Here is a 27,112-nt window from a genome sequence, read left to right on the forward strand (position 1 = left end):
TCTGGCAGGCTAAATCCTAAAAGGAACATAGCACCCCAAAGAGCTAGCTAGCTAAGGAGCCAGAAGTGGGGTCAGGAAGCATAGTAAAGTTAGGAGAGATATCATGTGGTATGGGGGAAGGAAAGGGGACAGACACCACAAGGCAAAATACCTTGGTGGACTGACCCAAAGGGAAGCAGCAGCCATGGAATGGCCCATAATTAGATTTATAGAGAAAATTTAACCTCAGGGACATGACTGGAATTTCTGACAGGAAATGGCAAAGTGAGGCTACATGTGACCCTTACGGAGAGTAAGTCTCAGAGAATTGACATAAATTAGGTTGCAGACTGGATGACCTCCCCAGAAAATGAGACCATTGAATTACATTGATCTCTTACCAGCACCTTCTCCCTGCCTGCCTTAGGGATCAATTTTTAACAAATTCTCTGCTAACCACATCTAATACTGAAGACCTCATCATAACTATAACAGGAAACAATTTTAAAGGACTTCTATTTGATCAATTCAACAACAAATTACAACCCCAGAATAGTGATGTAGCATCCCATCTCTTGATAGAGATCTGGATTGTGGTTGTAGAATAAGACACAACCACTATGTACTTATGTTTTCTTTAATTATGTTACAGGAGAGGACTTTAATTTGCCTTGGTGGAAGTTGTAGGGAGGAGTGGAGTGATAGTAATGCAAAAAAAAAAAAATTTCCAATGAAACATTAAAAAATACAGAGAGAGCAGAAGGAAGTTCTGAAGGAGCTAAAAAGCAGGGAAGATTAGTAGTGGCCATGTTAAGTTTCATAAATACTTAAAACTTAAAGTGTACATAGCAGAGATTTGTGGTTTCATATACAAGTCCTTTTCTGTTCTTTACATATGGAAATATTCATATTTGGTGCTGTTTGTCAAATTCACAATTTAAATAAAATTAAACAAAGCCAATAAATCTGAAAAGCCCAATTCTTTGAAAATTTAATTTCCTTGTGGATATTTTGTTTCATTGTTCCCCTCAGACATCAAAATATTTAAAAATGACAAAATCACATCTGTATAGTGTTTTGGTCAAAAGTAGAATAGTTATACTTACATTTTGGGGGGAATTCACTTTAGTCCAGAACACCTAATAATTCCAGTTTCAAGATTAGCTTGCTGGACAAAATAGGATAGTAACCCCTAAGTGATGAACTAAGGTGATACTCAGGGATTTGTTGTAACCAATCAAGAATCAGAAATAGTTTGTCACAATAGACAGGGCGGGGCAGAGCAGCCAATGTCTTAACCAGCAATACACTATCACATTCTGTGGAGGATCAACACCTTTTATCACAAAGACTTTCCAGAGGATGTGGTAAACATCTGCTTGAAATCTGCTAAATCTCCTGGGAAATTTTTTTGCTGCTAGTTCACATTGTTTCCAACAGCAGAAGGACAAATGGAGCTATTTATTTTTCCCTGAAAATCTGGGAAGGCAAGTATGTGGCTGCTTTGCCACACTTAACATTCTAATTGGAACACTGAGGTCAGTCAACCATCTAATCTTTTCTAATAAGGTTCTGTCAATTCAACAGTCCTTCCCTACAATTTACTTGGTTGGTCCAGCCTTTCCTCTCACCTTTCTGCTTCCTTCATTGTTATCATCCATACCAGGGGACCTTAGTGTAACAACTTTTATCCTATTATGTCTTCCCATAAACTATTTAATCCATCTGTGGATTAAGTCCATCCTGTGGAGCTCTTTCTGTTGTGGGTTTATTTCCCTACACTTTCACATTGTTTTCTTTCATTTGTTTCCTTCAACAGAGCCTGCCCTTTTTCCATTTACTACCTACCAAACTTATAAAGTTATTGTTCTGACTTCGTTATCATATATCTGTGAAACCTGGACAACAAACCAGCTCCATGCCAGGAAATTGAATTGCTTCTATTTTAATTGTATTAGGAAGATTCTGAAGATCATCTGGCAAGACAAGGTACCATACAATAAGGTCCTTTCTCAAACTAAATTGCCAAGCTTTCAAATTCTATTGCAGAGAGAAAGAGAGAAGAGAAGCAGAATTGAAGTAGCTCAAAAAAAAAAAAAAAAAAAGTAAGATACACAAATGTAGAGACATGTCCACTCCAAATGTTCATATGGACTATTTTCCAAGCTTGTCACACTGTATCTTGACAATGATGTCATTTTGGACAGCCACCAACCAACCAGCTTCAACCCTATCAATGGAATCCTTGTCCATGGATTTTTCACTCTCTACTACCCCTTGTTTAATGAGAGAATCAAGTGATTAATCAAGAAATATTTATGAAATACTTGCTATGTGCACTGTTCCAAGTGTTGGGGATTCCAAAAGAGGCAAAAGATAGTCCCTGCCCTCAAGGAGCTTATAATCTAATGAGGGACTCATCATTCAAACAAATATATGTATGTGTATGTATGGGTCTAATATCATATGTGATATAATATATATATACAAAAATATAAAACAATACAAATGTGTAGGACAATGACCACCAGAATCAAAAGTTTGTAGTTTAAATTGGAGATTATAAAAGGTCTTTAATCTTTTTCATGAGAAAGGGCACAGTACTCATTCCTTAGTCAGCAACCAGGGAATGCCATATTGAGGAGCAAAGAATAAAAGATACAAAACCCAATCCCTGCCCCCAATGAGCTGCCATTCTTACATTTTCTTGGGGAAGATAACCTCCACCCTTGATTATTCTTTGATGTCCTTATGGGTTTCTGATTTTCTGATGTTTCATTTCTCCAATTTAATTTTCATAACTCTAGAAACCAAATAAATGCCCATCTATTTTTCACATAAATAATAAATACTATATGTACATATATATGTATACACATGTTGAGGTTCAAAGAGGACCCCAGAAGTCTGGAATCACAAGCCAGGGTTGCAAGGTGTCCTAAAAGAATTTGCAGACTTAAACCCATCTCCAAGTAAAGGAGCAAAGTTTATTGTAATTGTAATGCCAATTGAAATGGGCTAAGTTCCAAAAGGATTTTAAAACCAGTAGAAAGAAGATAAAGTTAGAGAGACCAGAGCTGCATGTTACTTATTTACTAATTTTATGGCTTACAGGTAGCTTTAAGGGATGATCTATTCACTGTTGTCTCAAGAATTTAGTTATTTCACTGTTTCAAAAATTTAGTTATCACTGACTAGCAGATTATCTATCTGACAGCAATATTTGTAGGACTAAGGCCAGAAGACTGTAGAATTGTGGTGGACAGAATCGACTACAAAAACAATCAGAGACTCTCAGAGTAAGAAAAAGTAAAAAGGGGTTTATTACAATCTCATGAGAAAGGGCATCTCCAAGATGACAAGGTGTTTGTCAGTAAAAGGAGTGCCAAGTTAAAACTGCAAAACACAAAATTAAATAGCCTGAATGCAGAAGCCTCCAAAACCCCCACACCTCCAGCCTGGCCTTTTCTCCCGTTGTTTGGGGAGACTCAGGCTTACATTCTAATCACGGAAATCTAACCCAGAAATAGAGAATAAAAAAATAGGTATTTAAATGCTAATTAAAAGATGGTAGAAAATAGGAGGGAATAAACATCTGCAACTTTTTAAGCTATAGCTCTATTATTATGAAGTCTCAAATCACAATTAATGTATAGCTTAAGGTTATATTCCCATGACAGTGTCTTCACGCAGTTAATTACATACAGAATCATTGATAGGCAGATTATCAAACAATAATGATTTGATCTATGTTGTGAGGTTTGTCACCAAATGATGGTAGGCATGAAAAGTTGGGGTTCAGTCATGTGAAAAATTCATAATAGCCCTTCTCTTTTGCAAAAAGTAGATTTATTTAGTGGCATACATTACAGACAAAATGAAGGAATACAATAGACACCAGGAATAGTAAATATGAAATAGAGTAGAAAAGTGTAGCTAGCTGTAAGGAGAAATGGGTTGAGAAACATAGTGGAGTTAGGGGAGATACTGCATGGCATGGGGGGAGGAAGTAAAGAGAAAGACAACATGAGGCAGAGTACCTTGCTGGGCTGGCCCAAGGGAAGGTAGTAACCATGTAGGATGACCTACAAGTAGGTTTTATAGGGAAACCTGGACAAGACTGGAATTTCTATAGAGGGCGAACCTCAGGAGTTTGATTTCTGATTGGACCACCTCCCCCAAAGGTGGGACCATGAAGCTAAACTGATCTCTATCAGAGCTCTCAGGCTGATTGCCTCAGGGATCAATTTTTATCAACTCCTCTGCTAATCAACCACACTTAACATGCTATCACCTACAAGTCATGTCTCTCCTCCTCAGTCTGGATTCCACTAGGCAGGGACAGCTCTATGCCCCTTATCAACTTGAAGCAACTGCAGAAGATGTGACCCTCATTCCTTTGTCCCAAAGGAATTTAGAGTTTAAACTGCTTGAGAGGGGAATGAAGAGGGTACAGCTTCTAAGGGAAATATAGCAGTAATACTAAGGTCCTCTGACCTTAGAGTGTTATTGTTCTAACAGTCTGTCTGTCAATGATTCTAAAGTCTTCTGGCCTTAGGAGAGTCCTACAAACATTGCTGATAATCAGATAGATAATTTGTTGGTCAGTGATAGCCAAGTTCCTAAGAAAATAGTGAATATACTACTCCTCAGTTCTACTTCTGGGCTATAAAATTAGCATATCAATAACATGAAGAACTGGATCTCTGTTTTTTCATATAAATTTGTCTTCTTGCTCCCGGTTCTTTGCTAAATCCTTTTGGAACTTAGCCCATTTCAGTTGATGTTACAATTATAATAAACTTTGCTCCTTGACTTGAAGATGGGATCAAACCTGCAAATTCTTTTGAAATACCTCATGATACCAGTCTGTGACCTCCAATCTTTTGGGGTCTACTTTCTGAACCCAACACATATACACATACATGTATGCACACACACACATGCAAAACAAACTACATACATGATAAATAGGAGACAAGAGAAGGGAAAGCATAGGAATTAAGAAGAGTTGGAAAAGGCTTCCTATAGAAGATGGGATTTATGTTGTGACTTAAAGAAAGTTTGGTCACTAGTTGGAGTGGAGGAAGGAAAGCATTTCAGCCATGAGTAACAGCCAGAGAGAATGCCCAGAATTAGGAGGAGTATCTTGCTCATGGAATTGCCAGGAGACCAGTGTCACTGGATTGAAGAGTATGTCAGACTCTAGTTTTTTGGTTTTTGGCAGGGAGTAAATGTATAAAAAGATTGGAAATGTAAGTGGGGGCTTTGAAAGATTTTGAATGGCAAAAAGATTTTGTATTTGATCCTGAGGCAATGGGTAGTCACTGGAGTTTATTGAGTAGGAGAGTGACATGGTCAGACCTGAGCTTTAGGAAAATCACTTTTGTGACAAAATGGAGGATAATCAAGGCACGAGATGATGAAGGCCTATACTAGAGGGGTGAAAATGTTATAGGTGTGATGTGTACAGATGTTGTCAAGGTAAAATCATCAAACCAAAAGATTGATTTATATAGGGGAGGGCTGAAAGAAAGGATGAGAGATAGTGATGAATCCAGGATGAGAGCCTGGGAAGATAGTGTTGCCTTCTATAGTAATAAAGAAGGTAGGAGAGGGAGGAAAGTTTAGAGGAAAGGATAATGAATTCTGTTCTGGAGACTGGGTTTTGAGATATCTGCTGGACATCCATTTGAAATGTCTGAAAAAGGCAGAGATTGGAGATTGGAGGTGAGTAAAGAGTTTGGAGCAGGATTGGTGAATTTGTGAATCATAGCACAGAGATGGCAGTTAAATCCAAGGAAGCTGAAAGATCACCAAGTGAAATTAGATAAGGTTAGAAGATAAGAAGGCTCAGAATAGAACCCTATAGGAATCTACCATTGAAGGGAATGATCTGAGAAAAGATTCAGCAAAAGAGATAGAAAAGAAGAAGCCACATAGGTAAAATTATCAAGTGTGATCCAGCAGTGTTAAAGTAAGGTTAAGGAAGATGAGGATTGAGAAAAGGACATTGGATTTGGCATCTAAAATTTGGAAAGAGCCTTTTTGGTAGAATGATAGCCAGAAGCCAGATTATAAGAGAATTAAAAAAACAGTGAGAATAGTGAGTGAGGTACTTACTGTAGATTATTTTTTTTGGGATTTTAGCTTCAAAGAGTGAAACAGTAAGTATGAAATGATCAAGTAAGGGTTTTTTCAGGATCTAGGACAGTGAAAAAGGCTGGTATGGTGGAACAGCCAACTTTTGCTCCCATTCATTATTATACCACCATTATTCTATTACATTCAAAACTTTTTCATTTGCTGTAACCAGTAGTTCCAAATATTGATGATATGATGCTGGTTGATGGAGCAGCTATGTTTTCTTGGTGTTAATTGTTAAGACCAAAATCAGCACAAGCAGAAGACAATTCATTCACACTTTATTGCATCTCAGCTTTGGAAGCTACATTGAGTATACAATCAATTACAAACAAAAGATCATGCACCCATAGTCCCTCCATTTTAGTTATTACTTGTAGGCTTTTCAAGTTGAATTTACCATCAATGTAGTATTTGACTTTGTCTTCATGGAAAGCATTTTACAATATGTCTGAAAATATCCTGCTAAAAAGCATGGGAGCAAGCACATAACCTTATTTAGCACCACTAATGACTGGAAAAGCTCAAGAGCATTGTCCATTGCCCAGAATCCAGCAAGTATCCTGACATGAAACTGATTTACTATGCTAAAGAAATTCTCTGGGCTATTAAATTTAGACATAATTTTCCATAAGTCTTGGTCAGAGCTACAAATGTCGCATACAGGCCTCTATTCAGCTCCAGATAATTACTCCTGGAGCTGTCAGTCAGGCAGGAAATACCACAACAACTATTCCTCTGCCCCTTCTGAAGTCACACTGGCTCTCAGGTAGATAGATGATCTTCCTCCAGGTGTTCAATCAGACTATTAAGGAGGAATCTGGCAAGAATCTTGCTTGAGGAGAAATTCACTTACCTTGGCTGCATACTTTCCAGGTATATACATATTGATAATGAGGTTGATACATGACATTGTCAGAGCTAGCTCAGTGTTAGGGAGGCTCACAAACAGTGTGGGAGAGGAGAGACTGACTACCAAATTGAAAATCTATAGAGTTGTACTAACCTCATTGTTATTTACCTATGAAACCTGGACAGTGTTCCAGTGCCATGCCCAGAAACTGAGTCACTTCCATTTGAATTGTCTTAGGAAGATTCTGAAGATCATCTGGTAGGATAAGATACCAGATACTAAGTTCTAGAAAGGAACTAAACTGCCAAGCATTTGAACTTTACTGCAAAGAGCACAACTCCATTGGGCTGGCCACTTTGTTTGAATGCCAAATATATGCTAGTCAAAAAGGCTATTTATTTTATGAAGAACTCATTCAGGGCAAGTGCTCATAAGATGGTCAGAAAACAGGATACAAGGACACTTTCAAGGTTTTTTAAAATAACTTTAGAATTTATTATTGTATGATATGGGGAACACTGGCACGGTATCGTCCAGCATGGTGCGCCCTCATCAGAGAAGATGTTGTGCTCTATAAGCAAAGGAGATTTGAATTCGCTCAAAAGAAATATGAGTTTCTTTTTCTTCTTGTCTAACAAAGTTAGACAAACTACCCCAAATGTTCATAGGGACTATTTATTTCCCACCTGTGGCAGAGCATTATAAGCTTGCGAATGCCCTTGTTAACTCAGCATTCACTACTTTTAGTCTCTCCTAATTCCCAGGCCCTCAGAGAAATCTTCAGTCACTCTCTTTTGCAATGTTTAAAGCAATTTTACCAATCTTACCTCTGTTGGAGGTTTTCAGAGCTCTCTGGCTACCATTTCATGGAATGTGGTTTAAAAGTATGATAGAGCACTCGAGAACAGCCATGTGCAAGCTCAAGATCTTTTATTCCACATGTTCCCATCCTGCCCCTATGACCTCCTACATAGTCTTAATTACTCCTAGCAGAGGTCCGGGTTAAAAAAAAAAAAAAAAAAAAAAAAGTCTACTTCCTCATCCCCACAGCTTAAATAGGATCTATGAGGTCAAACACACAGCCAATCAGAGAAGGAGATGCCTCCTGTTAATGATGCAGATTTCAATTCGACCAGAACTCCCGCCCACGAGGCAGTCCTTGCTGGTTCACAGAAAACCACTTCCAGGGGTCTCAGGCTTCAAAGCCTTTTTATTTCCTGTTGCATTATACGTGACTCCTCCCCTGGCCTTTACAATTCCCTTCTCTTGCAAAACGGGACCGCTCATCACTTTGAGCTAACTTTAGCATTAACAATAGGTAGCTTTACATTACAGAGTGTATATAACAGAAAAAAGGCAAACAAAAGTAAAACAGTAAGAACTAGGCCCAACAGTGGCCACAATCAAGCATGGATAATATGGTGTTCAACCTATTCAATAAAGTCATACATAAGGAGGTAGGATGTCAATGAGATAGGATGCCATAAATTTGTAGTTTCAACTGTATACAGCTTTTGGTAAAGAAAGGCACAGAGGAAGGTGTATAGAAGAAAAGTCATTCCTGTAGCATTGCCTCACTAACTTTGGCAGGTGGATGTGTTAGTTTTTCACCCACTAATTTAGAGGCATTGTCTATATGTGGAAAACAAGGCAAAACCTCTTCCCAGTCTTTATATGAATATATGAATAGTGGGTAGCCATAGGAGAAGTACACAAGCCCATTGTTGAGTTTTATCAGTCTCTAGATATTACACATCACTCAAGACAATCCAATTCAGCTGCTACACTGGTGCAGTGTCTGTTGTCTTTGGTGTCACAGTCAGGAGGGACATGGCTGCCATCAGCATCTGAAGGTCTGCTGACATCTGGTCAATCTTTCTGGGCTGTCGTCTAGTCTTTTCTTGGTTCCCCAAGTCATGAATGTTTCTAGTTGAGATCCACTCCTCTGCTGTTGGGTCTTCATCTGGAATGACAAGAGCATACTCAGACCCCAAACCTTGACCCAATCTGGGCCCTTCCAGATGCCATCTAAGCCCTTCTACATCACTGTGGAGAAAGAGTTTTTGTCCTTGTCAGTCAGTCTGTTAGCCACGCTTTCTGCATGTGCCACAAATGTATTACTGGGGTTAGATCCAAGGAATATGAAAATTGTAAGTAATTATATGTATATATCACCACATCTAAGTGGGCCTGCATGAGTCGGATGGAGGATCTTGTAAAGCCTAATATCCCTTTTTCTTGCTTAGACAAGAGCATCTTGAGAGTATGATTGGCCTGTTCAATAATGGCTTGTCCCATAGGGTTATATAGGATGCCAATGGTATGGGCAATGCCAAATTCAGTGCAGAAGGACCTAAAGGCAAAAGATGTATAAGCTGGTCCATTATCTGTCTTAAGTGCACATGTGTAGAGGGCTGAAACTCTGAATCAGACAAAAGAACACTTAAGGCTACCTATTTGATGTGAGACAATGATTCTATTAGCATATATTGGGGCAATGGCTCTCCTCACCATTGGTGCTTGCTGAATGTTTGGTAGTAAGATAATCGTAGGCAAGGATTGGAGGGCAGAGGGAAAGAAGTGAGAGTTACTTGGTGGCAGGACAAGGAGGAGAGAGGCTGAAGACTCTGGACTCCAGAATCCAGGATACATCTTTGGCAAGCCATGTGGCAGCTTGTTTGCCTCCTTCACTTCTTCCCCTAAAAACCAAGGACTTTGATTTATCCTGACTCTGGCTGACCCTGAGGCCCTCCACCCCCTTCCCTAGATGGCAAGCAGTCTTATACATGTTAATTATGTTATAGTATATCCTAGACGCAATATACGTGTACAGAACCGAACAGTTCTCTTGTTGCACAGGGAAAATTGGATTCAGAAGGTAAAAATAACCTGGGAAGAAAAACAAAAATGCAGTTTACACTCACTTCCTAGTGTTCCTTTTCTGGGTGTGGCTGATTCTGTCCGTCATTGATCAATTGGAACTGAATTAGATCTTCTCTTTGTTGAATTTATCCACTTTCATCAGAATACATCCCCATATAGTATCATGGTTGAAGTTATAATGATCTCCCGGTTCATTTCACTTAGCTTAGTTCATGTAAGTCTCTCCAAGTCTCTCTGTATTCATCCTGCTGGTCATTTCTTACAGAAAAATACTAATTCAATAACATTTATATACCACAATTTACCCAATCATTCTCCAATTGATGGGCATTGATTTATTTTCCAGTTTCTAGCCACCACAAAAAGGGCTGCACAAACATTTTGGCACATACAGGTCCCTTTCCCTTCTTTAGTATCTCTTTGGGATATAAGTAACATTGCTGGATCAAAGCTATGCACAGTTTGATAATTTTGGGGGCATAATTCCAGATTGCTCTCCAGAATGGTTGGATTTGTTCACAACTCCACCAGCAATGCATCAAAAACCCAGTTTTCCCACATCCCCTCCAACATTCATCATTATTTGTTCCTATCATCTTAGCCAATCTGACAGGTGTGTAGTGGTATCTCAGAGTTGTCTTAATTTGTATTTCTCTGATCAATAGTGATTGTAACGTGCTCTCCTGGCAGTTACAATTACTAGTCTGTCCTAGACCCACCAGAGTACCTTTGACCACTGTCCTTTGCAGTGTGAGCTCTACCCGGCTCGCCTCCTCTGAGGCCTTCTAAGGTCTCTGGCCACAATCTCTTGAATCTATAGCTTAATAACCGGTAGCGCACTCAAGAACAACCACGTGTAATCTTAAAAGCCTTTATTATACCTACTCACATAATGCCCTAACTGATGCCCTGACTTGTTGGTTCCCGAGTGAACACCTGGTCAGAAGACCCATGTGTTCACTACCAAAATCCTTACCTCTTTCGGCTACCCATCTTGGCTTGGCCACCCAGGCTAGGAACCAGGGTGAACAGCACGAGGTTAAAGAGGGCGGTTGCTGCCTGCAGTGGGCTTATATAGGGCCTGTGAGGTCACACACACAGCCAATCAGCGAGAGAGTCACCCATTACAAAACTATTTCAATATGGCCAGGATCCCGCCCAAGGGCAGTCCTAATATCCACAGAAATTACTTCTGGGCCTCAATCCCGATGCACTGTGTCCGCCCATTTAAAGGGCCCTTACAAGTGATATGGAACATTTTCATATGAGTGGAAATAGTTTCAATTTCAGCATCTGAAAATTGTCTATTCATAACTTTTGACCATTTATCAAATGGAGAATGGTTTGATTTCTTATAAATTAGAGTCAATTTTCTGTATATTTTGGAAATGAGGCCTTGATCAGAACCTTTAACTGTAAAAATGTTTTCCCAGTTTGTTGTTTCCTTTCTAATTTTGTTTGCCTTAGTTTTGTTTGTACAAAGGCTTTTTAATTGGATGTAATCAAAATTTTCTGTTTTGTGATCAATAATGGTCTCTAGTTCTTCTTTGGTCACAAATTCCTTCCTCTTCCACAAGTCTGAGAGGTAAACTATCTTGTGTTCCTCTAATTTATTTATGATCTTATTCTTTATGCCTAAATCATGGACCCATTTTGATCTTATTTTGGTATATGGTGTTAAGTGTGGGTCCATGCCTAATTTCTGCCATACTAATTTCCAGTTTTCCCAGCAGTTTTTGTCAAATAGTGAATTCTTATCCCAAAAGTTGGGATCTTTGGGTTTGTCAAACACTTGATTGCTATTTTTATTCAGTATCTTGCCCTGTGAACCTAACCTATTCCACTGATCAACTAGTCTATTTCTTAGCCAATACCAAATGATTTTGGTAACTGCTGCTTTATAGATGTAGTTTTATATCAGGTACAGCTAAGCCACCTTCATTTCATTTTTTTTTTTTCATTAATTCCCTTGAAATTATCGACCTTTTGGTTCTGATAAAGGTCTCATTTCCAAAATATATAGAGAATTGATCCTAATTTATAAGAAATCAAACCATTCTCCAATTGATAAATGGTCAAAGGATATGAACAGACAATTTTCAGATGAAGAAATTGAAACTATTTCTAGCCATATGAAAAGATGCTCCAAGTCATTATTAATCAGAGAAATACAAATTAAGACAACTCTAAAATACCACTACATACCTGTCAGATTGGCTAGGATGACAGGAACAAATAATGATGAATGTTGGAGGGGATGTGGGAAAACTGGGACACTAATACATTGTTGGTGGAGTTGTGAAAGAATCCAGCCATTCTGGAGAGCAATTTGGGACTATGCCCAAAAAGTTATCAAACTGTGCATACCCTTTGATCCAGCATTGCTGCTATTGGGCTTATATCCCAAAGAAATACTAAAGAGCGGAAAGGGACCTGTATGTGCCAAAATGTTTGTGGCAGCTCGTTTTGTAGTGGCTAGAAACTGGAAGACGAATGGATGTCCATCAATTGGAGAATGATTGGGTAAATTATGGTATATGAATGTTATGGAATATTATTGCTCTGTAAGAAGTGACCAGCAGGAGGAATACAGAGAGGCTTGGAGAGACTTACATCAACTGATGCTGAGTGAAATAAATAAAACCAGAAGATCACTGTACACTTCAATGTTGTATGAAGATGTATTCTGATGGAAGTGGATATCTTCCACATAAAGAAGATCCAACTCACTTCCAGTTGATCAGTGATGGACAGAAATAACTACACCCAGAGAAGGAACACTGGGAAGTGAATGTAAATTGTTAGCACTACTGTCTATCTACTCAGGTTACTTATATCTTCGGAATCTAATACTTAATGTGCAACAAGAAAATGGTATTTACACACATATATTGTATCTAGGTTATATTGTAACATATGTAAAATGTATGGGATTGCCTGTCATCAAGGGGAGGGAGTAGAGGGAGGGAAGGGATAATTTGGAAAAATGAATACAAGGGATAATATTATTTTTAAAAAAAATTACTCATGTATATATACTGTGAAAAAAATTATAAATAAAAAAAAAGAAATTATCGATCTTTTGTTCTTCCATATGAATTTTGTTGCTATTTTTTTTCTACCTCATTAAAATAATTTCTTGGGAGTCTGATTGGTATGGTTCTAAATAAATAAATTAGTTTAGGGAGTATTGTCATCTTTATTATATTTGTTTGGCCTATCAAGAGCACTTAATAATTTTCCAATTATTTAAATCTGACTTTGTGTTATGTAGTTTTGCTCATATAATTCTTGACTTTCCTTTGGTAGATAGATTCCCAAATATTTTATGCTATTGACAGTTATTTTGAATGGAATTTCTCTTTGTATTTCTTGCTATTGGATTTTGTTGGTGATGTATAAAAATGCTGAGGATTATGTGGATTTATTTTGTATCTTGCAACTTGGCTAAAGTTATGAATTATTTCTAATAGTTTTTTATTAGAATCTCTGGGGTTCTCTAAGTAAACCATCACATCATCTGCAAAGAGTGATAGTTTGGTTTCCTCATTACCTACTCTAATTCCTTTAATCTCTTTTTCGACTCTTATTGCTGAGACTAGCGTTTCCAATACAATATTTAATAATAATTGTGATAGTGGGCTGTTAGGATTACAAGGTAATATACTTTAGACTTCTGAAATTTTACACCTTTAAACAAGTTAGCTCATTGGCTCCTTAAGGAGTTCCCATAAGCCCATGGACGTACTCACAAGCCCAATCTCTGGGAGGATAAAAGGAGCCAAGACCCAGTGGAGAGAGAAGTCTGGAAGAAGTGAGTCTGGAAGAAGTGAGTCTGGATTGGGTCAAGGAGAAGACTTCCCCATGGATTCGCAAGTCCAGCAGATTCACAAGTCTAAAGGAAAAGCCTGTTCATGGACTTCTGGGAGATTCACATCTAGGACTGAATTCTAGGAAACCCACAATCCCACACTCTTGGAGGCAGAGTCTGATTGATTCCCAAGTCTATTTTTGTGCTGGCTAGAGGCTTTGGATTCAGAGACTGAAACTAAGGCTGGCTCCAGAAGCTCCCTGAAGAAACCTGCCTCTCAAGAGAATGATTACAATTTAGGGAGAAACAGAACTTTACAGTGGGCAACCTTGTTTCACTCCTGATCTTAGTGGGAAAAGTTCCAGTTTATCCCCATTACATATGATGCTTACTGATGGTTTTAAATATATGCTCCTGACTATTTTAAGGAAAAGTCCATTTATTTCTATTCTCTCTAGTATTTTTATTAAGAATGGATGTTGGATTTTATCAAATGCTTTTTCTACATCTATTGAGATGATCATATGGTTTGTTTCTTTTTTTTCCAGAGGCTGAGGTTAAGTGACTTGCCCAGGGTCACACAGCTAGGAAGTGTCTGAGACCAGATTTGAACTCAGGTCCTCCTGAATTCAGGGCTGGTGCTCTATCCACTGTGCCACCTAGCTGCCCCCTAATTTGGTTATTGATATAGTCAATTATGCTAATAGTTTTCCTAATATTGAACCAGCCCTGCAATCCTGGTATAAATCCTACTTGGCCATAGTGTATTATCCTGGGGATGATTTTCGGTAATCTTTTTGCTAATAGTTTTTTTTTAAGATTTTAACATGAATATTCATTAGGGAGATTGGTCTATAATTTTCTTTCTCTGTTTTTAATCTACCTGGTTTAGGTATCAGTACCATGTCTGTGTCATTAAAGGAATTTGGTAGGACTCCTTCAATCCCTATTTTTTCAAATAATTTATATAGCATTGCAGTTAATTGTTCTTTAAATGTTTGATAGAATTCACTTGTAAATCCATCTGGTCCTGGGGATTTTTTCTTAGGGAGTTGGTTAATAGCTTGTTCAATTTCTTTTTCTAAAATGGGACTGTTTAGACTATTTACTTCTTCCTGTTAATCTGGGCAAGCTATATTTTTGAATATTCTTCCATTTCATTTATCGAATTTATTGGCATAAAGTTGGGCAAAGTAACTCCTAATTATTGCTTTAATTTCCTCTTCATTAGTGGCGAATTCTCCCTTTTCATTTTTAAGACTAACAATTTGATTTTTTTCTTTCCTTTTTTTAATCAGATTTACTAAGGGTTTGTCTATTTTGTTGGCTTTTTTATAGAACCAACTCTTAGTTTTATTAATTCAATAGTTTTTTTTATTTTCAATTTTATTGATCTCTGCTTTTATTTTTAGAATTTTAAGTTTAGTGTTTGACTGGGGGTTTTTAATTTGTTCTTTTTCTAGCATTTTTAGTTGCAAGCCCAATTCATTAATCTTTTCTTTCTCTATTTTATACAAGTAGGCCTCTAGAGATATGAAATTTCCCCTTATTACCACTTTGGCTGAATCCCACACATTTTGGTATGACGTCTCATTATTCTCATTTTCTTGGGTGAAGTTATGTCTATGATTTGCTGTTTCACCCAATCGTTCTTTAGTATGAGATTATTTAGTTTCCAATTATTTTTTAGTCTATTTCCCCCCAGCTTTTTATTGAATGCAATTTTTATTGCATCGTGGTCTGAAAAGGATGCTTTTACTATTTCTGCCTTATTGCATTTGAGTTTGAGATTTTTATGTCCTAACATATGGTCAATTTTTGTATAGGTTCCATGAACTGCCGAGAAGGTGGTTTACTCCTTTCTGTCTCCATTTAGTTTTCTCCAAAGATCTATCATATCTAATTTTTCTAGTATTCTATTTACCTCTTTGACTTTTCTTATTTATTTTGTGGTTTGATTTATCTAATTATGAGAGTGCAAGGATGAGATCTCCCACTATTACAGTTTTGCTATTTCTTCTTACAGCTCTTAATTTCTTTTATAAATTTAAATGCTACACCACTTGGTGCATATATATTTAATATTGATATTGCTTCATTATCTATGCTACCCGTTAGCAAGATATAGTGCCCTTCCTTATCTTTTAATTAGATCAAATTTTGCTTTTGCTTGATCTGAGAATAAGGATGGCTACCCCTGCTTTTTTTTACTTCACCTGAAGCATATTAGGTTCTGCTCCAACCTTTTACCTTTACTCTGTATCACCCTGCTTTAGGTGTGTTTCCTGCAAACAACATATTGTAAGATTCTGGCTTTTAATCCAGTCTAACTGCTTCCTCTTTATGGGGGAGTTTATTCCATTCACATTTATGGTTAAACTTCTGTATTACTTGCCATCTTGTTAATCCCTGCTTATACTTTTCTCCTTTCCCTCCCCTTTATCCCCCTCCCCAGTATTAAACTTATGAGCACCACTTGCTTCTCACAGCCCTCCCTTTTTAATATCCCTCCCCCTACCTTAGAGTTCCTCCCCCATTCTTATCCCTTTTCCTCACAATTTCTTACTCCTAATAGCTTACTCCTTCCCTTTTCACTTTTCCCCTCCCACTTTTCCATGAGGTGGGAGAAGTTTCACCATAAATCAAATATTTCTAATATTTTTCTTTTTAAGCCAATTCTGATGGCATAACAGTACACACTTATGTTCATCCCCCTTCATTCTCTCAGATGTTTCCTTTGCCTCTTCGTGAAATGTAGCACCCCCACTTTGCCTTTTTCTGAGTACAATTTCCTTTCCCCCTCTAGTTTCTAGAACAATGTATACATGTGTTCTTTATATATTTTTATAGCAGATATATAGTTCCCAAGATTTCTTTTTACCTTTTTAGGTTTCTCTTGAGTTCTCTATTTGTAGATCAAACTTTTTGTTTAGATCCGGTGAAGAGAATTCAAGTCAATTCTCTTCCTCATCTTCACATCCAATTTGCTGCCTAGGGATTCCACATTTATACTTTATTTTCTTTAAAAAGTTTAAATTTTTTTTCCTATCATCAAGCTTTTATTTTTCCTTTCTTTCCTCAATGCAAATACACCACCACAATTCCTTATAAAAATATATAGACAGGGCAGCTACAAGGCACAGTGGACAGAGTATCAGCCCTGGAGTCAAGAGGTCAGAGTTCAAATCTAGCCTCAGATATTTAACAGTTACTGTGTGACTTTGGACAAGTCACTTAATTCCAATTACTGCCTCCACCCTTCAAAAAATAAATTAAAAGTATTCAGGCAAAAGAAACAAATTCTCATCCTGATAGTATCCAAAATATGTCTTCTCTATTTTTAATTTTTTATTATATCTTTTTATTTACAAGATATATGCTTTAATAACTTTACAGCATTGATAATTGCCAAGCCTTTTGTTCCAATTTTTCCCCTCCTTCCCCCCACCTCCTCCTCCAGATGGCAGGTTGACCAATACATGTTACATATTTTAAAGTATAAATTAAATACAATATCTGTATACATGTCCAGTTATTTTGCTGTACAAAAAGAATCAGTCTTTGAAATAGTGTACAATTAGCCTGTGAAGGAAGTAAAAAATAGGGGATTGGAAATTCTATGTAATGGTTCTTAGTCAACTCCCACAGTTCTTTCACTGGGTGCAACTGGTTCAATTCATTATTGCTCTATTGGAACTGATTTGGTTCATCTCATTGTTGAAAATGGCCACATTCATCAGAATTGATCATCATATAGTATTGTTGTTGAAGTATATAATGATCTCCTGGTCCTGCTCATTTCACTCAGCATCAGTTCATTTAAGTCTCTCCAGGCCTTTCTGAAATCATCCTGTTGGTCATTTCTTTATGTCTTCTTCTCAATCTTTACTCCATCATCTCTTTCAGAAGGTGACTAGCAAGCTTCTTCATTAATTAGTGACATTTAAATGAAATAATTTATGTAAAGCATTTAAAAACCCATCATAAGAAAATCAAATATCATTATCAGCAAACATTGCCTCAGGATACATCTCTAAACATTCCCTTTGATAATTATCCCTGGCCTTATGTCAGCAGTTGGTTTTAAGTCTCTGTCTCATTATAGATCTTACAATTTATTATATTTATTCCTCAAACTATCTCCCATTCCAAACACTTGAAACGGTTTATAGATCTGAACTGAAGCTCAGTCTTCAAAGACATAAATGAATGACTAAGTATTAGTTTTGATTTTTCCAACGTTCTTGGGAATTCCACAGTATTCTTTTTTTCATCTTTACTGAGTGTCCAATGTACAGCAGAGAACCCCAGCTCTATATCTATGGCTTACAATCTAAGAGAAAATATATTTATAGATTGTTTTTCTTGGTCATCTGCCATTCAACTGGTAGACTGGATGAGAAAAAGAGGGGGAAAAATACTACAATGAAAACCATTTTATCTATAATCCTCTTTTAAAATAAATTTATACATTAAACACTATAAGGCAACTCAGTGATTCTTGATGGGCCTGAATCATATGCTACCAGACTCTGGACAAATTATATTTCAGTTCATTCCTTTATTGTGTTGCAAAAAATTAATATTTTGATACAGAACTATTTTAACCTAGTATGTTAATGGAGAAAATACAAGGAAGTAAAAGAAATGCTGTGATTGGAAAAGGTGGACAATTTATTTCTATAACAAAACACTGATTTGCTTCAAGTATTTATATTTTATTTTCACAAAAAGGTTTATAAATAATACACTTCTAAGTACAACACAGTAGTGCACATTATCCTATTCAATTGACCAGCATATCTAAAGAGTGTTTTCTTTTACATAACTTCATAGCCTTCAGAAGCAGACCCATATAATATTTTGTCTTCAGTAGGAAAAAACAAAATTTTACTCATAAAAACAAAAGGACAATAATTTCATAAAAATAATCAACTACTGTATCTTTTCTTGAGTTCTTCAAGAGAATTATCCTTCAATCCCGAATTTTCCATGTGACTAAATAACGCACACGTAACTAGGAGGGAAAAAAAAATGTTATTTAAAATTTTCTTTACTTAATCCCTTTTAAAAATTTGATACTTTGGTACATGCTTGATTGGTATCCTTCCAATAATGATTATTAACCTCATCTCATAATGCCCTCTCATTCTGTGCAATTTTCATCTAGGCCTTTCCAGAAATCTCTAACAGGAAATTTTTCTTTGTCTTCTCAGAGCATATATCTAAGATTTTCCTAATCTAAGACTTGTCAAAAGAGGTGACATCTACCTACTTCTGGCAATTCACAATTCACAATGCCAAAAGTTATCAAGTCTTAGATGAGAAATTAAAGATCATAGTAGTAATAGTTGGTTTTTTCCATCATGCCTATTGAAGATAAGAGATGCAGAAAAGAAATATTTGAAAAAACAAGGTAAAAAGTTACTAAGTATAGATTTCCAGACAGTTTAAAATAGAGAAATGTCAGGCTCTTGGCCAATAATGGAATGTATTTTAATGAGAAATGGTAAAATATTATTTCCTTAGAATTGCTGATATAATAAAAAAGGTTTTAAACTGAAAAGGAACAGGAAGAAAACTGCCAGTATATATTTTTCAAGACAGATAAGATGCCAGAAAGCAGTTATAATATAAAAATAGCAGAGAAATTCAAAGAGGGAAAAAAATATGGGAGAAGGCTAGTAGCAGATTCATTGTTTCAAACATCTAAGGCAAATTTGGGTTCCTATTTGCAAGCAAAAACAAAAAAAAAAAAACTGCAAATTATAACTATATGAAATACTGCTATAACTCATGATGAAAAGAAATGTAAATAAAAATTGAGATTCCCAACACACATCCAGAAAACTGAGAAAAAAGAGCTACAGAAAGTCAAACACATTAATATAACTATGGGTGGTGCTATGAATTGGTCCAATGATCCTACAAAATTTAGAGAGTACCAAAAAGCTATTGATTAGTGACTCAAATTTCATTGGAAGCATATATACGTAGGAGATTGATGTTTATGGTAATCATTATCATCCTGCTTAATACCAGGATATTACTTATATTTAATACTAATACTTATTATCAAGGAAATAACCATTGGAAAAGTGGTAAAACAGTACTTATGCCAAAAAATAAAATACATAGGAAAATTAACACCTAGAAGCCTTTGATGAGTTATAATTATCAAGCCTAGAAGATTTAAATCCCTATGTATTATAAAAGAAATTGAGCCACTGTTCATTGGATGCAGTGCATGTAATTTTACCAAGATTTTGCCAAAGTACATTGCTCTCTAATATTATTCTCATAAAAAAGATGGAGGTATGCTAGATGATATTCTGGATAGGTTTGAAGCTGGCTGAATGGCTAGTCAAAAAAATAATCACAAATTATTTCATTTAAACATAGTAGTTGTACCAGAGATTTGTGTTTACTTGGTCTTGCTTTTTTCCCCATCATTTCACAGTAATCTAGATAAGAGTATAGATGGAATGCTTATCAAATTTGTAGATGACACAAAACTTGGGTAGGATCATTAACACAATAGATAAAAGAGAAAAAATCCCAAAGGAATCTGGAATACTGTTCAGTTTTGGTACATTTTAGGAAGGACATTCATAAGAGGAGAATACAAAGAACAGCAACTAGAATGATAGCAAGGTATTTAGTTTGAGGACCAGTTGGAGAAACATGAGATGATTTGTTTAGAAAAGGGAATATTCATTATTCATGAGTGACATGTTATCTTCCAGTATTTGAAAGGTTGTTATATGGAAGAGATATTTTATTTGCTTTGTTGTTTCCTATAGGTCAGAAATAGGACCAGAAATTACAAAGGGGTAACTTAAAACTTTCTGACAAGAAAACCTTCTCCCACCGTTAAAGGTATTTAAAAATAGAATTGGCTGTCTTAAAAGGCAAAGACTGCACGAACATTTGCTGAATATGTTGTACAAAGTATACTTTTACAGGAATAATTTCACATATAGAACCACTGAGGTGCCTTCCAATTCTGAAATTCTTTACCAAATCCTAATTCCTACTTGCCCTTTCCTCATTTAGAACATAGTCCTTTTTTTTTTTTTTTTCAAATACCTTTGGCAATCTTGAATAGATAATTATATTTACTTGGCTAAGCAGCTTTAAATAAAGCAAGAGATTAATTTGTTTGTCAGTACTTGGTCCATAATGAAGACATTACCTGACAAGAACAATAATAGCAATTTAGAAAAAAAAATTTAATGGGCTTTTAGGACTAAATTAATTTTCTGCTTAACTGAAAATAAGGTACAAAATATTTTTTTTGCCTAATTGTTCATTGCTGAAAATATTTTAAAACCATACAAATCTATTTTCTTTTTTAGAGTATAAGGAACAATAGTCTCTCTATGATTATTCAAAATCCTATAGCAGTCAATTATGGTGGAACATGATTTTTCCTGTTCCAGGGATCACTGTGGTAGGCTATCTAAGGAGGAACCTAATGAAGTTAAAGTTTCCATGATTTTTAATATTGAAAATGGGGTCACGAATGACTCCTGCATTTTCAATCCAGACAAAATAGGAAGACCCAGTCTCCAAGGAAAAAATACTTTAGTGTCATCATAAAAATCAATGATCATTCATCATAATGTCAAGTAGATGAAAATGAGGAGACTGAATGCTAGAAGAGACCGTAAAGTTCATTTAATCCAACTGCCTCATTTTAAAGATGAGGACCTTGCCCAAATATTTTTACAAGTATTAAATATAAGGTTTATATTTTAAAAACATAGCAGAAATTTCTAAGAACGGAAAAATTTCCCTCCACATTACTTACCCTTTTTTTCTGATTCAGACATAAACATTACTGCCATATCAAATCTTTTTACTTCAGATAATCTTTGTAAAATTTCAAAGATAAGTGATGGTTTTTCTTTGCTAAAATGATAGATAGGAAAACAAATATAAATAAAAAATAATAATCCTTTCTTTTCATTTCTTTTTTAAAATCTAATTAACCTTAAGAACTAGATTTTTTTCTTTTGGCTCTTCATCTTTCATTTGTTCTATTTTAAAGCAGAATTTTCATAACATTGTTCTAATTTCTCAGAAACTTAGAATTTTTTCCATCTGAAAAAATTAGATCTTTAATTTTTTAGAGGTCTAAGAATTGCAAAGGATCCACCTCTGGATACCTGGAAGTGATAAATTAGCTTACTTAGACTCTATCTTCTCCCTTCTCCTCATCCCTTCCCCAGAGGGAACCAAATGCATTTTCCCCTTCCTTTTTTGCCATTTTGCTTTCTAATTTCAATAATTAATACTTCTTTCAAGTTTTTATAATCATAAAATACACAAATGTAAATGAAAAACATTTCAATTACATTTGCTAAATTAAATAAGTAAAAAGCAATGAATTTCCTATATTACACAGTAAAAGTAAAGCTTGGTAACAAACTAAGATAATTAAGAAACTCAACTTACTCAATGTAAAAATCATGCAGAATTTTCAAAATTTGGTTGAATACATCTGGCTCTAAGGATTTTTGAAACAGCTTAGGATATAGTGAAGGCTCAATTTGCTTGGGGAAAAAAAGAATAATTATAAAAATTACTGAGCTGAATATATAGGTTTATAAAAATCATAATCACAAATCCCCTTTTTCATCAGCCACTTAGGAACACTTTGAGATGAGGAATTACTGCTATATGTACAATTAGTCATGTATTAAAATGGATTTGAAAATCTCCACTGAATTCAAAGATATAGTAGGATATAGAAAGAAAAAAAAAAAAAAAGGAAATTATAGCCTATTGAAAATACAAGGTAATTGGTAATCTTGGTAGCTTATTCAGACCTGGAAAAGCAGAGTCAAAAAAAAAAAAAAAAAAAAAAAAGCATAAGAGATTCACCTTATATACAAACAAGTTCTCATGAAAACAAAAATTATTTTTCTAGTTTTGCCCTTTGATTAAAAATTTAGATTCATTAAATTTGGAAAGGGGAAAATTTAATAAATGGATAATTTTCTTCAACCAAATAAAAGCCTAACAATCAGAAGGCAATTCCTGGAACAAAGATTTTTTCACTATTTTGAAGAAAATTTGAAGAAAATAACTAGAAAAAACAGATTAAAGTTTCTATATATGTAATTTATAATAATATAATTTATATGATAAATTATACAACAGGATACAATGTAAAAGAAAACAAACTTTGTCCACATATTCCAGTTGAATCAGAACATGCCCAAACCAGAACGTTTCTTTCTCTCCAAATTCTTTACTTTTCCAAATTTCCCTATTATTGTGAGGCCCTATGCCAATTCCCCTTTTACTATACTCATTGCTTAGCCATAATAAGTACTTATTAAATGATATGAGTCTGTGTTGAGATCAGGTGATAAAGATTTAACTTTTCTTTTAAATAAGGTTTCTTTCAAATAAAGGTATTTTTTATGGATACCTTTTGTTTTTTATATCACCATTTCTAGATATACAATTGAACTTTTCCCTTATGAAAAAAACAAAGAACAACTAAGCAATACCAATCAATATAGCATCTAAGTGTGACAAAATAAGAAACATTTCTGCATGCAAAGTCTACCATCTCTCCAAGAGAAAGAAAGAAAAATGCATTTTCTCTTCTGTTGTTCAGGGCTCAAGGTTGATTATGACAATTAAAGACAATTAGTTTTGTTTTAAACAGAACTGCTAACACATTGCTTACCTTTAGGTATTGATATAACATATCTGGAGAATTTTTCAGTTTTCTAAAATCAGATTCAAGCTGAAATGAGTTTGCAGGTATTGGTGGAAGAATCGTTGTAATAAATGAAGCGGCTATTTTTTTTACTTCAGTGTAATTTTTCCTGCTGAAAGACTGATGTGCAGTTGATGACTCCACTTTTATATTAGCATGAGGTCTGAAATATATTGAATAACTTATAATAGTGCTATATAATATATGATTTTATTTGACTCAAACAAGCCTTTGAAGGTGGTACTAGAGATATTATTTTTATTTCATATGAACAAACTGAAGCTCAGAAAGGTTAGAGGGCTTTGCCCATGGTCACTTACACTAGGGGTCAAGCAAGAATTGAACCTAAGTTTCCTTCCATTAGACACCAGGTTACCTGAACTAAAGTTCTTGCCTGGGAAAAATATCATAAATAAGAAACTGAATTAGACCACATATTCTCTCTAGAGACCATTTAATTCTATATTGTAATTTTCCCCACACTAGAACTAAAAAAAGATTTGGAGAAAAGAGGACAGATGTAATTGGATACTTTGTACTTATCAAACATTGAAAACAACTTTGGTTCTAGTGTCTTAATAAAAAGCAAAAGCTTTTTAAAACTTGTGTCAGCAAAACTCTGAATAAAATTAAAAATAGAGAAAAAATGTTTCCCTTTAGTAAGTACCTTCTTATTAGGTTAACTTTTTGATGAAGCAATTGCTTTTATTAAAAGTTTATGAAATTTAAGCTGAAATAAAATCTTGCTTAATTTAGCTTATATACTGTGTTAATATTACCATATAATTTTCCACTACCAGGGAAAAACTTGATTATTTTTAAAAAATGTAAAATCAAATATGTGAAACATATAAAAACATTTTCAATGCTATAATTGACGCTATTACCATCTTTTGAATATTTTTAAATTATCAAGTTTCAGCAAGTTTATTATCAAATTTTAAGAGATTAAAAACTTAAATATATATGTATTCTCACAGCAATATCATTAATAATATATAACCAAACTATCATTAACATCAAATTCTCTCTAACATCATTCAGCTGATCAATAAAGAAGCAAACTGGATTGATGATGATGATTTGAAGTAGGGATTGACTCAATGACACTGAATTGTCTGACCATCAATATATTTCAGTCATTATAATATTCATTTTCATGTACATAAAAAATAATCAGTTTGTAAAGACAATAACTAATGCTATATTTGCAAAATGTGTGCCCCCAAAATTATTTTTTTTGTAGTAAAGCAACAATAAAGGTCTTAGTAGCTTTCCTTGTGTTTCCTTAAACAAAATTTCAGATATTATACTTTTTAAAAAATAGGGTGAAAATTTAATTATATGATTCTACTCTTAAGTCAAAACTGTACACATGTTTTTGCTTTTGATAGTAGTAAAGGTCAGAATAATTAAAAGAAGCAAATTTTCCCATGGCAATCATGCCTCCAATAGAATATTAGCAAAAGTACACATCTGTACTTACTGTAGGATTGAAGTGTCTGTGATTTCTTCTATTTTTGATACTTTTGCTTTTGGAATATCACTTGTGGGCAAAAGATCACCTTGGTTTGCATTCTTTTTACTTGTAAAAGTTGAAGCCTTTATAACATTTGTTGTATCAATACAATTGGTCTCTAACATGGAAATGGTATTTGTTGCAGGCAAATCAATATTTTGTACCAAGTCACCGATTTCTTCAATGATGATTGTCTTCAGTGGTTTCTAAATTGGATGGTGAAGTCAGTTCTTTTATATACACACACATAAAAACACATATACATGCATACTAATGGTTTGATATTACCATCAATACCACAAACATTTGGATAAATTCAAGGGACACTATGCTTTTTTGGCCAACTTTATTCATACTTATATTCAAAGCTTGGTGGATCCCTTTAGAACCAGGTTATTTTCAAAACATAAGGACCACTCTGGAATTAATTCCAGTCACCAGTTCACCTAATGCTTTGACTTTCTGAGTTCCAAGTCCAAGGTTCTTTGCCAAACCTGCAGAAGCCCCTCCACCATAATATTACAAAGAACCACAATCTCAACTACTGAAGTCCTCTTCAAAGTTCTATTGTAATAACAGCTTTTCATCTGGCAAGGGTGAAGGGAAGACAAAAAAAACAGGTCTTGGGTTCCATCCCTAAGTCCTCTAGCACTGAACTTCCAGAAGGGTACACATAAATAGTGATCTCCAATGGACCTCATGTCAAGACAGCTTTGGTCAGAAGTAGCTCACATACTGGTATCTCCCCAGCAGTGGTATACTGCTTCTTCCCAGAGCCGGGAACCTAGGGTATAGATAGAGTAGAGGTTGCAGAGAACATGGCCTACCTTAACTATGAAGGTCCCCACTAGGGGCTGACCCTTTCTCAGCCGTTACCTCACAGGATAGGTGAGGACACTAGGTACATAAAAGACTGAGGAATTGGTGGAGAAGATACTTAAGAGTAGTGATGGAGATAAGGGACTGCTCATCCTTTCTGAAGCTCTGGACATATTGTCCTAGCTTCCTTGGGTATGATGGAAGTAGTGCACAGTGTAGTGGCTTCTAAAGGAAGCTCACTATTCAGGAAAGATAAGGAAATTGAAAAAGGGAAGAGAAATATTGGAAGGAGTAAAAAATAGAAACTAGAGGAAATATTGAAGAAACAAATATAAGCAATATAAGGGGAAAGAATAAGAAAGATTTACAGAAAGACAAATAGTTAAAGAATCAGGTACTTGGGAGCAAGGAACGGGAGAAAGGGAGGTGACAATATCATGGGTGGGCTAGAAGAAAAATTAGGAAAAAAAGTGGAAAAATGAGAAGAATCAGGGAAAGAACCAAATGAGGAGACTGAAGGTTAAAATATATGATGTTTAGGAAAACTCCAAGGGTACAGGGCAGAAAGACAATCTGTAAAGAAAACAAGGAGAAAATTACTCCTTTTCCCCTCAGGAATAAATTCAAACAACCTAAAATTGAACACCTGCAGGAACTAGGAACTATAATCTAACACCTCAGCTCCATTTCATATTTCCCTCTATATATTTTATGTTCTAGCTGTGTTCTTTTTAAAATTCTCATCTTAATAAGGCCAGCAGATATAATACTACAATTGCTCAAAGTAGATAGAGCTTTCCATATTTGCTTTTCAAATATTTTTATTAGATTTCTCAAATTTATAAATGCAAAAAAATTTTCAGTATTTATTGAGATACTATTATTAAAGAGAAAAGCAAATTCCTGAAAAAAAAGTTGTACTTACATCTGATCTAAGATGAAATGGTTTATCGATGGATTTTACCAAGTTTTGCCTTTCAGTTGATGTATCAAACACATCAGCCCATAGCCCTTTTAAAATCAGTTCCTTAAAAATGAATGTGAAATGATTATCTGATATTCTCAAGTGAAATATAAAACAAATTCAAAATGTTTATGCTTTAAAACTTTAAAGTTAACAAGAATACATACTTTTTTAATCCTGGAAAGTTCACCTATCGCTTGCTTATTCCCTGGTTCAAGACTTAAAACCACGGTGAAGTCTGAAAAAGGGGGGGGAAAACACAATAGACAAAGTATTTAACGAGTTCAGGAGATTTTATGTTCAGATACTAATTCCATGTCAGATACTAATTCCATGTTTTTCTATCAAGATCACAGTTAAATCTGTTAGAAAACAGAGCAAGTCATTTGGGGGAGAACTGC

At 35.2% G+C, this 27,112-nt stretch overlaps 2 protein-coding genes across 6 annotated transcripts in view; both read right to left on the minus strand.

The window, feature by feature from the left end:
• The window catches only part of SMCO2 (single-pass membrane protein with coiled-coil domains 2), an 89,081-nt gene extending 87,602 nt beyond the window's left edge, over positions 1-1,479 (minus strand). For all 3 annotated transcript variants that reach the window (XM_074267639.1, XM_074267638.1, XM_074267637.1), the window contains exon 1: positions 1,086-1,479. In XM_074267639.1, the coding sequence (XP_074123740.1) occupies positions 1,086-1,087 (2 nt within the window). In that variant the 5' untranslated portion in view covers positions 1,088-1,479. The remainder of the gene's footprint in view (positions 1-1,085) is intronic.
• A 16,888-nt stretch (positions 1,480-18,367) lies between these two features.
• Positions 18,368-27,112, minus strand: part of RPAP3 (RNA polymerase II associated protein 3) — a 64,021-nt gene continuing 55,276 nt past the window's right edge. For all 3 annotated transcript variants that reach the window (XM_074270681.1, XM_074270679.1, XM_074270680.1), the window contains 7 exons: positions 26,879-26,949; positions 26,673-26,774; positions 24,896-25,134; positions 23,377-23,572; positions 22,131-22,228; positions 21,484-21,584; positions 18,368-18,687 (listed from right to left, as the gene is read on the minus strand). In XM_074270681.1, coding sequence (XP_074126782.1) covers positions 18,602-18,687; positions 21,484-21,584; positions 22,131-22,228; positions 23,377-23,572; positions 24,896-25,134; positions 26,673-26,774; positions 26,879-26,949 — 893 coding nt within the window. In that variant the 3' untranslated portion in view covers positions 18,368-18,601. The remainder of the gene's footprint in view (positions 18,688-21,483; positions 21,585-22,130; positions 22,229-23,376; positions 23,573-24,895; positions 25,135-26,672; positions 26,775-26,878; positions 26,950-27,112) is intronic.

The sequence above is a fragment of the Sminthopsis crassicaudata genome, chromosome 5 (assembly GCF_048593235.1).
Source record: "Sminthopsis crassicaudata isolate SCR6 chromosome 5, ASM4859323v1, whole genome shotgun sequence".
In the NCBI taxonomy this organism is placed as follows: domain Eukaryota; kingdom Metazoa; phylum Chordata; class Mammalia; order Dasyuromorphia; family Dasyuridae; genus Sminthopsis; species Sminthopsis crassicaudata.